Raw genomic sequence first — 13,269 nt, 5'->3', positions numbered from 1 at the left:
TTTTAATAAAGGAGAGTATTCCATTAAGTATCTCAGTGTAGTACTATTGTACAGCTGTACTATGCATTTGTCACTCATGCACTCAAACACCTACATCCCTCTGTACCTCAGGATTCTGCAGTGGTTCTCCACTTCTGGCTTAGTGTATGAGATCAAACACCACGTCTTCTGTGTCTTGGGTAAATCCTGCTGGCAGATATTGAATCTAAATAGATCCTAAAATTTTAGTCATTTTAGTGACTAGAACCAGGTGGATCTAATTGACAATGAGATGATTAATTGGGGTTGTTAACATGGATCAATCAGGAAGCCCTGGCTGACCAATATCACCAGGGGAAGGTAGTGTGGGGGTTAAATTATAAAAAGAAAAAGAAAAGAAAAAAAATAACCGGGGAAGCACTCCTGTGGCACAGTGGTAGAGTCCCTATCTCTGAGCCAGGAGGCCTAGGTTCAAATCTTACCTGCTCCAGAGTTGTGTAATAACCTCTGAACAGGCCATTTAGGAAAATATCCCCCTATAACCAGAGGATTTTGAATCTTCTCAGTTCAGGGACTGACTCCGAGCTGGATGGCCACAGCCAGTGAACTGTGCACAAGTAACTAATGGGTGACTTGATGATGGGATACTGGCTTCTGTGCAGTTATTTTGGTCACACTGCCTTATTAACATATTTAAATTGCTGGATGACCTGTCAAGAGCAGGTTAATTGGCTGCCACTCAACCCATTTCTATTAAAACGGGAAGTGAATCTGTGAAAGACAGCTTTGTGTCTAGTTTCACAGTTTGGAAATTTTGACATCCTCCATCCATGTCTGTTACTCATGTCTGTTGTAGAGGGTTAAAATCTACTAATGTAACCACCTGATGAAGGAGCGGTGCTCCGAAAGCTAGTGCTTCCAATTAAACCTGTTGGACTATAACCTGGTGTTGTGTGATTTTTAACTTTGTACACCCCAGTCCATCGCCGGCATCTCCAAATCAGTGCATCTTTCAGCAGACTATTTCAATTATACAGAATATGCTCTGACATTATTTAAGGATTGTGGCTTGTAAGGAATCAGTAAATATATTATCTTACAATGTGTAAATTTAAAAAAAATCCAGCTCCATTTTTAGGTACTCACTTCAAGTATGAGTTCCATTAGTTCTGATATACGCTATTCAGGGACAAGATGAAGCCCCTTTTGCGAAGGTACCTGCCTTCATTTGGCTCAACAGCCCATAATGGTCCCCAGCCTAGAAATAAAAGGGAACTCCTGAGAGAGGATTCGACTTTCCCCATTTCAAGCCTTTTCTAATATAGGTGCTCTTGCTTGAACGGGCAGAATCAAGTTATGCAACTAGATCTTGTGGAAGCTGTAAAAGCCTAAATTTCATTATTTCTGCATCTACATTTAATGTTTCCTCTGTTGATTATTTTGGGCATAGGATTAAGTCTCAAAGCTATATGTTCAAAAACTTTGAAGTTTACATTTGCATTTTGACAAACCAAAATCTATATTAGAACTTAGTCTATGCAAAAATAGACTGCGAAAAGATCTTCAATAACATTGAGTTTGAATATGCCATGATGTATGTCTGAACCATCATTATCTCTGCAAGTAAAATCTAACAAATTGCTTGTGGCTGTAATCAATATTAATTAAACTTTGGTCTGTCTGTTGAACCTGGATGGTTGACATAGCTCTTTGTTTAGATTGATTTGTGACCATGCCTAGTCCACTTGCCTTAGCTGGGGTTTGAATCAGAATGTTTCTGTAATAACGTGTTCAACTTCAGTGAGCACAGCGAATTTAAAAGTACTGAGGTCCATTTCAAATTGATTGCCCTCTCGGCACCTCAGTCAGGTACTGGAAGAGAATACATGGTTTGTGCATTCTTCTCCAAAGGTTTAATTAATCAGCTAGAAAAGGTATACCACCATCACATTACATTTATAATGTCTGAATGAGTTTCTCAGTTAGTGAGTCAACAGTGCTAGCTAGACGGCATTTAAATTGTTCATTCCCTGTTCACTTCATCTAACACAGCTGTCATGTGCACAGTTGCCCTTACTTAAGTTTAAAATAGTAGTCTTATACCCACTCATCTATCCTTCAAACTTGATGTAAAACAATCATGTTATGGTTATTGTTACAGAGAAGTGCTTCTTTTGTAAACTCTGAAGTTAGTAATTAACCCAGTGACATTACATATTACCAAGCCGAGTATATACCCTGCTCTCTGGTTTGTTTTAGAATATGCTACTGTAAGAACTTTTCTTGAAGACACTCTATGAACCCCTCATCAAGATCTGTAATATCAATCTGACATTTTGAGTTTATACATAGATTGAAGTCACCCATAATAGTTGCTGTCCCTTTATCAGATTAACCCAATATTTGTCCTTCCAACATCATGTTTACCCTTTGTATTACTGTTTGGAAGTCTGTACATCACTCCCACTAGTTACTTCTTTCCTGTACTTTTTCTCAGCTCTACCCAGACTGATCCCACATCCTGATCTCTTGAAATAAAGTCGTCTCTATTTTTTGCACCAATAACATTGTTGATTAAGAGTGCTACCCCTCTGCCTTAACATAACTTCCTACTCATCTTACTGTTGTATACCACCTAATATTCAGAGCTCAATTCTTTTTACCCTGTAGCCATGTCTTCATAGTAGTGATCAAATCATGTTTATTCAGTTCAATGTGTGCTATCAATTGATCTACTTTAATACACCTCTATATTAACTTTAAGTGCTCATTGTGAATTTGATGTCACTTAAGTCTGTTTTGTTAACTTCCTACAGATGATAAGACCACTTTTCAGGATACCAGGCGCCATGTGGATGCAGTAATTGGCAAGAAAAATTACACAGTAAACCGTTTACAAAATGCTGTAAACCAGTTAGCATTGATTGAGCCAAGTAAGTACTTCTGCAAATATAACTTTCATTAAGGTACAACAATTTTCATTCATCTTGCAACTTTAATCTTACAAAACAGTTAGGGATGGAAAGATTTACTGTGGCTGGGCTCAGATTTTGAAGCCAGGTCGGAATCTTCTGTGCTGTTACTGTTGGGTATGTGACGTGTCTCAGCAAAGATTGGTATCCTTTTGTAGTTTTTGTGCCATATCTAAATTTGGGTTCAAGACAAGTTGGATGAGGAGAATGCAAAATCAAGAAATCTCTTCAAACTTAGGCTTCTGTAGAATTCTATTTATTGCACTACATACAATTATACAGAGTAATCTGAGACACACTGGGCTCTGATACTATTATTCCATTGTTAAGAGGCTGTTATCTAAATGAACTTCTCTCTTCAGATCTAGTTTAATCTAGTTCACTCTTTCCACATTGTATTATTTATACCATGAGGGGGAAGTAGCACATTACATCATCATAAGGTAGCTCTGGGATCCTAAAGCCCTTGCACAATGTGTATGATTTTAGTAAAGTTTTGCAGTGGTTACTTTTAACATCAACGGATATCCATCTTCACTGGGACAAGCCATCTCATTCAGACAGCCTCGCCATCAGCCTACGAGTATCTATTTCACCATGCCATTATTGTATTTTTGACATTGACACTGTACCAGTGCCTAAAGAATGAAGTAAAATCACAGGTCAAAGACAATATAAGTCAATTAGTGTTTGGCACAACATTTTTTCTTGTTTTATAGGATCTTTCGATGGATGAAACATATTTTCTGGATGAATTCACATGATTTAAGAACATTATTTTAATGCCTTTATTGTCTCAACTCACCAATTCATGTATTGTCATTAACCTTCTGTTTTATACCAATGCACATTCTTCTGTTTCTGCTTCTGCTTCTGTAACTGACTGTCCATTTGCTTCTTTGGTAACTACTTGTTTATTCACTTTAGTCCTATTCTCCCTGAAGTCCCTGATTCCCTCTGCCTTATCCATTACCTTCCAACGTTAAAAAGGTAATGGACCCTAACGTTAATGGGCCTTTATTGCAAGCAGGATGGAGTATAAGTGTAGAGAAGTTTTCACAGGGCATTTTGTGGGAATGTGATTTAGGTTTTCCTAGTTAAGGAGGGCTACCCTTGCATTAGAAGTTGTTCAAAGGAGGTTCACTGTGTTGATTCCTGAAGTGATTGTCTTGTGAACAGCTGAACAGGTTTGGCCTATACTCATTGACCTTGAGAATAAATAAGACGTGATCTATTAAGACACATAACATTCTGTGTAGGTTTGGAGGGTAGATGCTGAAATGATGTTTCTCCTTATTGGGAATCTAGAACTAAAAACTAAAAGTAAGAGCTATTCTGTTTGAGATCATGATGAGGAAATTTGTTTTCTCTGAGGGTCATTAATCTTTGGAAATCTCTTTCCCACAGAGCAGTGGATGCTGAGTCATTGAATATATTCAAGGCTACATTGGACATGTTTTTGATCAACAAGAGAGTCAAGGGCTAAGGAAGGCAGGCAGAGAAATGGAGTTTTGATCGTAATTAGATCAGCCAATATTTTATCAAATGATTGGGAAAGCTCAAAGCCTAATGGCCTATTCTTGCTTCTGTTTCTTAGTTTTTAATATCCAATTCCCAATTTTAACCATTTTCTTACTCAATATCTATGAATGTCACTTCTAATGACAATACTTGATTACATTTATATGTGATGAACAAAGTGTAAATAAAACCTAAACAGGATCTTAGGCTTATGGAAGATTATTCCAGGACTAAGTTAAAAATCACACAACACCAGGTTATAGTCCAACAGGTTTAATTGGAAGCACACTAGCTTTCGGAGTGATGCTCCTTCATCAGGTGATAGTGAAGGGCTCGATCGTAACACAGAATTTATAGCAAAAATTTACAGTGTGGTGTAACTGAAATTATACATTGAAAAATTGATTGTCTGTTAAGCCTTTCATCTTTTAGAATACAGTGATAGTTTCACTTCTTTCATGTATAAATCACCAAATCTCCAAATCATTCCACGACTAAGTCGGCATCAGTAATTTTGAAATATAATTTAAATATGTCAAGAAACAGAATTCTATTAACTCACTTTTCATGATTGATATTGATGAGTAGATTGCACAGTTTCTGTCTGATTATGTCTCTGAGATTAGAGTGGTCAGACTACAGAAAGTGACATCCCTACTAAGGATCAATCTAAAAAATAATGATGGAAATCATTATAAATCATGATGGAAAATTAGTGCAAATTTTAACATATGTAAATATTTTAGGTAATAAGAACCGGTTCAACCAATCAAAGCTAATTGCAGAAGAAGCAAAAGACACTGCTGAAATGGTCCTGCAGGCTGTAAATGATATGGATGAGTTTTTGAAAGGCTGGCCTCAGAATATAAGTGCTTCTGCTGAAGATGGGACTGCTTTCAAGAAGACAGTGAGCTCAGCTGGTGACTCAGGTACAGGATGGTTGAGTGGTTATCATACAGCTCCTATTTCATATCCTTTCATACTTAGAAAGAAACTCAAAACTTTGTAAAATGATGTGACTTCAGAGTTTACAAACTGCAAAGACAAGAGCCTGCCATTAGAATTTCAAATAATTTGAATTCAAACTGTAATATTTCTTCAGTCCTAAATTGACCACTAAAAATTGACTTTAAAGAATCTGTCTCCAAAAGAAGTTCTGAGAGGTTGCAAGTGTATAATTTTAGATTAGATTCCCTACAGTGTGGAAACAGGCCCTTCGGCCCAACAAGTCCACACCAACACTCCGAAGATTAACCCACCCAGATCCATTTCCCTCTGACTAATGCAGCTAACACTTTGGGCAACTTAGCACGGCCAATTCACCTGGCCTGCACATCTTTGGACTGTGGGAAGAAACCCACACATACATGGGGAGAATGTGCAAACTCCACACAGACAGTCACCCAAGCCTGGAGTTGAACCTGGGACCCTGGTGCTATGAGGCAGCAGTGCTAACCACTGAGCCACCAGAAATGTAATGGTTCCATTGCTGGGCTGGAGACATGAATTTGCATTACACCACAGCAGGTGGAGAATTCAAGTCTACTTACTTAAAGAAATCTGGAATTTAAGAAAAGCAGTAGCAATTACAGTGACCATGAATCACTGAATTGTCATTTGAATCCATTTGGTTTATTAATGCCCTTTCAAGGAAGGAAATCTAATGTTTATATGCAATCTGGCTTTTTAGTGACTGCAAAACCACAGAAATGTGATTGACTCTTAACTGCCTGCTGAAATGTTCTAACGAATCGGTTCCTGCTCTGGAATATTTAAACTCTGTATTCCTATTCTAGTGTTTTTTTATTTTTATTATTTCAATCTTTAACAACACCATATCTGCACCTAAGCACCCTGTACCTAAGGTGGTGCCAAGAGGTGACATTACAAATTTTTCACCGCACTCATTTGAGTGCATTGACAGTAAACACTTTTCTATTCTATTCCAGTCTTCCTTGCATTTAGGGAGACAGTAGGTGACTCATCACCACCTTTTCACTGGCAATTAGAGATGGATTACCATATCATATTAACGATTATGGGAATGATATCATGGAAGTTAGGAAATTCTTTATCGGTAATAAATGGAACAGCATAATAATCAAGCCACTACCGACTGCCTCCCTGGCAGACATTGACAATTTACTGTTGAATTAATTTAATCCTAAGATAAAAATGAAAGTGTGTTATTAAGTAAATTTTGAATTCATGCACCATTTATAAATTGAAGGTCTATAAATTGGTAGTACAAATTTTGGTGTTACTGAGAAAAGACATTATTTCAAAGCTTTTCATTTTGAACATATCAGGACAGTTCATATAAATGCAAAAAGGTGGAGAGCAATATGTATCCTGTATGAGAGGAGAGAGCTGATTGGTTGCCAAGGGACTCTGATTGGTAAAGGTGCCACAGTTAACTGTTAAGCTTTGATTAAATTTCACACCAGTTAGGTTGATTTCAAGACATTGCCCTTAGAAATAAACCTTAGAAAGGCTGTCACCTATTTTTGTGACTTGAAGCAGGTGCAATTTTTCTCCATTTTTTTTCCATTTGCAAAGAATAGGGGCCTATGTAATACTACATACCTGTGAATATTTAGGTATAACAGTGGGCTACATGAAAGACTGGCTCAGTGTACTGGTGCTTTTGAGGTTTAATTTAAAAACATGATACCTCCCATGTACGCTCACTCCTCACCCTTTCGCAAAATCCCCTTGTCCCATAATGCTAACCCATCGTGGTCCTAACCCCAGCCAGTTGTAATTGTCAATCAACCATGAAATAGAAGGAATGGCACTGTGATAATGGATGGGAGTGAAATCAGCTGTACAGCCGGAATCAAGAAATGAAAACTCTTGTGCTTATTTTCAATTAAGTAGCAAGCATTTTTTTTTACAAGGTCCAGACATCTTTTTCAAAGATTTTAAAGTGTAGTAATTTTAAAAGCTTTCACAACTGTTTTTGACAGCTCCATTTGACAAGTCTTGTTGTCAATTGAAATAAGCCCAAAGGTTTCCATTACTGGGTTAGGTCGCTAAAAGTGCAAATGTTTTTATGTTGCACATCAGAATTCCTCATATGTTAGTCATTTTTTGGCTATTATATCTCTTTATATTTACTGTCATACTAAGCTTTCCAAAATTATTATGCTTGTCTAATATCTAGTTATTTTCTGATGTTTGCTATATGAATAGTTTTTTTTAACTGGAATATTCAGTTAATCATGGCTGTAATGGTAAAATGAGAAAAGTACAGCCTTCTACTTTACATGAATTTGTGCAGCTTTTCAATGTTACATTGCTGTTGTACTTCCAGTGAAAAATTTGACAGAAATAGTTCCAAAACTCTTGGACAAACTTCGAATCGTGGAACAGAAAAAGCCAGCCAGCAATATTTCTGCCAGTATTCTGCGAATTCGAGAACTCATTGCACAGACACGCAATGTGGCCAGCAAGGTGAGAAGACTTACTCACTCAAGTTAATGGTAGAATAATTCAAGCACCATGTTTGTCTTAATCAAAAGCAAAATACTGTGAATGTTGGAAATCTGAAACAAAAACAGAAAGTGTTGGAAAAACTCAGCATCTGTGGGGAGAGAAACAGTTTCAATGTTCAGTATGGTTCTTCTCTTTCTGCAGATACTACCAGACCTGCTGAGTTTCTTCAGCATGTTTTGTTTTCATTAGTGTTCACCTTATTTCAAGCTAATTTAAAGCACATAAAGTGAGCATCCCTATTCTTTTAGTTGACAGCTATTGATGATGGAGCAGCGCTCCGAAAGCTAGTGCCTCCAAATCAACCTGTTGGACTATAACCTGGTGTTCTGTGATTTTTAACTTTGTACACCCCAGTCCAACACTGGCACCTCCAAATCCTATTCTTTTAGTTATTTTGAGAAAATGTATTGCTAAATACACTCCAGGAAAAATTTGCAACATGTGTTACAAATAGGGAGCAACAGTCAATGGCTTTTGAGATAAGATAAAAATTTCTGCCATTATGGAATCCTTATGAATGGACAGTCTTTAGTAGAGCACTCATGATTTATTTCATGGATGTAGCCATTTTTATAATTTAATATTCCAATTTGTAGCTCGTTGTTAATAGAGTTGTTAAGTGACAGCATATTCTGAATTAAGTATACATGATCCAGGCTTCATGACAAACTTTCCACGTGGAGTGTGTCTCCCTGGCACCAGATATCGGAGTACATCAATCCTAACCTTGGATCCCAATCCTAACCCTATCTGAACACATTGAATTAAAATTGATGCTAAAAGTTCACATTAAGTTTTAGTTATGGCATTCAGAGCAGTTCAAATTTCAATAAAACCAACTGAATAAAGTTTGTGAGAAGATTTGTAGCTCAGGTGCTCATTGTTGTTGTTCTGTTCACCGAGCTGAGAATTTGTGTTGCAGATGTTCGTCCCCGGTCTAGGTGACATCCTCAGTGCTTGGGAGCCTCCTGTGAAGCGCTTCTGTGTTGTTTCCTCTGGTATTTATAGTGGTTTGTCTCTGCCGCTTCCGGTTGTCCGTTCCAGCTGTCCGCTGCAGTGGCCGGTATATTGGGTCCAGGTCGATGTGTTTGTTGATAGAATCTGTGGATCAGTGCCATGCCTCTAGGAATTCCCTGGCTGTTCTGTTTGGCTTGTCCTATAATAGTAGTATTGTCCCAGTCGAACTCATGTTGCTTGTCATCTGTGTGTGTGGCTATCCTTAGTAGTCAGCTATCCTTAGTAGCCACACACGCAGATGACAAGCAACATGAGTTCAACTGGGACAACACTACTATTATAGGACAAGCCAAACAGAGAACAGCCAGGGAATTCCTAGAGGCATGGCACTCATCCACAGATTCTATCAACAAACACATCGACCTGGACCCAATATACCGGCCAATGCGGTGGACAGCTGGCACTGACAACCGGAAGCGGCAGAGACAAACCACTATAAATGCTGGAGGAAGCATCACAGAAGTGCTTCACAGGAGTCTCCCAAGTACTGAGGATGTAACCTAGACAGGGAAGGAAAAGTCTGCAACACAAATTCCCAGCTCGGCGAACAGAACCACAACAACCAACTGAATATAATTATTTATACTAAACATGCTACATATTATTTTACTGAATTTCCACTATTCTCTCAGCCTTTTCCTTTAATTTGGTGAAGTTGACTGCTTTGAATAGCATCACAAATCCTCGGTGATCGGCTTCACTAAAGCTGTTTTTGTTTTGTCAGCTTCTGTCGCCCATCACTGTCTTATACTAACGTGGAGCAACTATTAAGGCTAAGATTTAGGTTCAGATTTGGCTCTCAGTATGATTACAAATCAATCACTAGAGATTTCCTCTCTTTTGCACAGACAAAAGGCAGAGATTTTTATTTTTTGTTTAAAGTATAGGGGCAAGTATGTATGGTGTTAACCGAAAAAACACAAACACTGCTGAGAAAACTCATCCAATCATCCTCCAATAATCTCATTAGGAGCTGACAGGTGAAAAGTGGGTGAGTTTCTATTCAAAACACAGACATTGAAACTGTCGACCCTGATGAGTCAGAGGCTGGCAGCTTCTTAGTCCCAAAGTCTGTAATTGTGGCCGAAACTTTGGTGATTCAACGATGAGTTAAGTACTTTTTATATTATTTTCGTGAGGTGGGAGCTGCAAGGAGAGGGGGTTTGAGTTTCAGAATCCACCTCTTTCCTGTCCATCCATGTCTGAGATTGCCCCCAGGTTGCAATACACTTTCATGAATGCAGATTTCTCCAGCTTTCTCATTTCCCCTCCCCTCACCTTATCTCAGTCCCAACCCTCAGACTCAGCACCGCCGCCTTGACCTGCAATCTTCTTCCCGACCTGTCCGCCCCCAACCCCTCTCCGGCCTATCACCCTCACCTTAACCTCCTTCCACCTATCGTATTCTCAATGCCCCCCCCCAAATCCATCCTCCCTACCTTTTTATCTTAGCCTGCTTGGCACACCCTCCTCATTCCTGAAGAAGGGCTTATGCCTGAAATGCGATTCTCCTGTTCCTTTGATGCTGCCTGACCTGCTGCACTTTTCCAGCAACACATTTTTAAGCCCTGATCTCCAGCATCTGCTGTCCTCACTTTCTCCTATACACTTTCATCCCCAAGCCAACAGGCAGGTCTGCTTGTGCCAACCCTTGGCACCCACCAGAGAGGTTGGTGATTATGGAAGATGGAAAGTGTCTATTTATTGTTTAGCTAAGGCCCTTAATTGGTGGCAGGTTGGGAAGAATGCCTGTGAACCTTTCCGCTCAAAACTTAATTTATGATGTGGTAAGAAGGGATGACCTTTTCACCAAAAGAAACTCACTCAATTATATCCCCTTCTCACCACCTCTCTCACCACTTCCAAAGTGGGGAAAATCATGTCCACTGTTTACCTGTTATTTAATTATAATCCATAGGTGTACAAATTGACTGACAGTATCAGTTTAAGAAGCAAATTATTTCCCTTGGTTCACTTCAGGTTCAAGTTTCCATGAAATTTGATGGCCGATCTGCAGTGGAACTTCAGCCAAAAGCAAACTTGGAAGAGCTCAAGTCTTTTACTTCATTGAGTTTGTTCATGCGAGTTCCTTCATTAAGTGAACAAGCTCAGGGTGCCAACAAAGACAGATTCATCATGTACCTTGGAAACAAAAGTGTAAGAGCATGTTGGTCTTACTGTAACAGTCCAAAGAATGGTATTGTACACAAGGAATTTTAATGCATTCAAAATTCTGCTGAACAGACTGGATTATGTTTTACATTTGCAAATTTATTTTTTGCTGTGTTGCAGGGAAAACAAGATTACATTGGTTTGTGTATTAAAAATGACAACTTAGTTTATGTCCACAATCTTGGAAATGGAGATGTTGAGATTCCTTTGAACTCAAAGCCAGTTAGCACCTGGCCAAACTACTTCAATTTAATCAAAGTAGAAAGGTAACTCCCTTCTGATCTCTGTTATGGTCAAAGTAAGTTTTCATGAAAATAATTCAAACTATAATAACTTTCTGGTATTAACTGTCACATGAATCTGAGCAATGGTGAACATTTTGTTTTCCGGTTTTTCTGTTCAGTTCATGCCTTATCCAGATATTTCTTTGTCAGAAACTGAAACAAGCCGGGATGGGTAGTGCAATTTTTGAACTCAGGGTTGAAACATGTGGAGGCAGAATCTTTATGGCTTAAAGGGACAGAAATGAGCTTTGGTAACCAAAGAAAGAATAGAGTGATAGCTTGTGTGTCAATCTGCTGTCTCTGCTTCCAGTCCTTTTCATGAGGGTAAGAGATGATCAATGGAAGGACAGGTTAGTCAACTCCCCCACAGCAAATTGAGCAAATTAAAATGCTTAAGGAGCTCTTTCGGAGTTCACCTTCACAAATTTTCGTGGGAGTAGGAGGAGTAATCACAATGAGACCAGTTTAAAAGTGGCAAGAGGAGGGTGAACTGCATTTGGAATGTGGAAAATCAACGTATACATTGTATTGAAGAAACTTAGTGGAGCAGACAGGGGCTCCTCCATCACAGGAAAAATATAAGAAATGTTTACAAATTGTCACAATTCCCCAATCAGTAAAATACTTAGCTCCAATGATAAATGTTCAATCATCATTGCTCACATAGTATTAAGACAATACATAGTGATACCAATAAAGATCCAGCTTGTTTTTATTCGAATGCAATAGAAAGTTAATTTTGAATCTTAGAAAAATTAGGAATGTTCTAATATGAGCAGTTGATTTCAAACTGGCAGGTTACCACTGGGCAGGAAAAATGAAAATATACCATTGCATCACTGGCCTAAATGCCCACTACTCTGCAGTAACTTGTAAAGTTTTCTGTAGCAACATCTCCCAGACCCTAACCCTAACCCTGTTGTAGGTGACCTCTCGCAGAATGGCAGTAGATACATGTGAACAATCAGTTCCAAGTTCCTCGAGCAATCACACCCTGATCTGACTTGAGCATATATTACTGTGCCATTTTCACTGGTGAATGAACATTCTGCAATCCTTACTTTACAACATTATAGGGGCACTTAAGTCTCATTAAAGAAAACGCATTTATACTGGGTCTTTTGTAACCTCGGAATGACCAAAGAAACTTCAAAGCCAGTAAGGTACGTTTGTTTCAAGTGTGTTCGCTGCAGAATAATAAACATGGCAGACAACTCACACACAGAAGGGTCCAATCGGAACCTGCTAATGTCTAATCCAGTTTAGTGGTATGATTTGAGGGATGAATTCTGGCCAAGACACAGAGAACTCCCCTGCTTTTTTCAAATATGCACTCATATGAAAGCGTAAAAGAGTCTCATCTTCCCAGGAACAATTACATATGGACAATGAAATGTAGTTTTTGCCAAGAATGCCTAAATCTTGAACATTTCTTCTAAAAAAAATACCGATTTGGAGAATTTCAAACTAGCCTAACCTAACATCAAGAGTAAAACAAATTGGAAAGTTAGATTCAATTAAAAGTAAACTTGAGTGAAGTGTCAAATGGACATTAACCATGGCCTCACCAATTAGAAGGAGCAGCAAGATATAGAGGGTTGTGAAGAAGTGTATTTTCGCTGAATGAGTGGTAGGAATTTAGAACTTACTGCATTTAAAAGTGATAAAGACAGAAAACCCCATAACATTTAAGAAGGCTATGAAGAATGGAAAATGGGATTAGAATAGTTAACTGCCAGTATTGGCTGGCAAAGTCTCAGTGGGCTGAAGAGCCCTTTTCTGTATTTGTAGATCACATTCAGTGGTTGACAACAACTCTTAATGAT

General features: G+C 38.5%; 1 protein-coding gene across 1 annotated transcript in view; it reads left to right on the top strand.

The window, feature by feature from the left end:
• Nucleotides 1–13,269, top strand: part of lama4 (laminin, alpha 4) — a 190,421-nt gene that overhangs the window by 93,724 nt on the left and 83,428 nt on the right. The window contains exons 18-22 of the mRNA XM_043684602.2: nt 2,796–2,912; nt 5,219–5,401; nt 7,789–7,928; nt 10,968–11,144; nt 11,280–11,425. Coding sequence (XP_043540537.2) covers nt 2,796–2,912; nt 5,219–5,401; nt 7,789–7,928; nt 10,968–11,144; nt 11,280–11,425 — 763 coding nt within the window. The remainder of the gene's footprint in view (nt 1–2,795; nt 2,913–5,218; nt 5,402–7,788; nt 7,929–10,967; nt 11,145–11,279; nt 11,426–13,269) is intronic.

Source organism: Chiloscyllium plagiosum, unplaced genomic scaffold, assembly GCF_037043375.1.
Source record: "Chiloscyllium plagiosum isolate Xiang-an unplaced genomic scaffold, Cpla_swu_hap1 HiC_scaffold_3, whole genome shotgun sequence".
NCBI lineage: Eukaryota > Metazoa > Chordata > Chondrichthyes > Orectolobiformes > Hemiscylliidae > Chiloscyllium > Chiloscyllium plagiosum.
The sequence above is the reverse complement of the archived record's forward strand: the minus strand, read 5'-3'. Positions and strand labels throughout refer to the sequence as shown.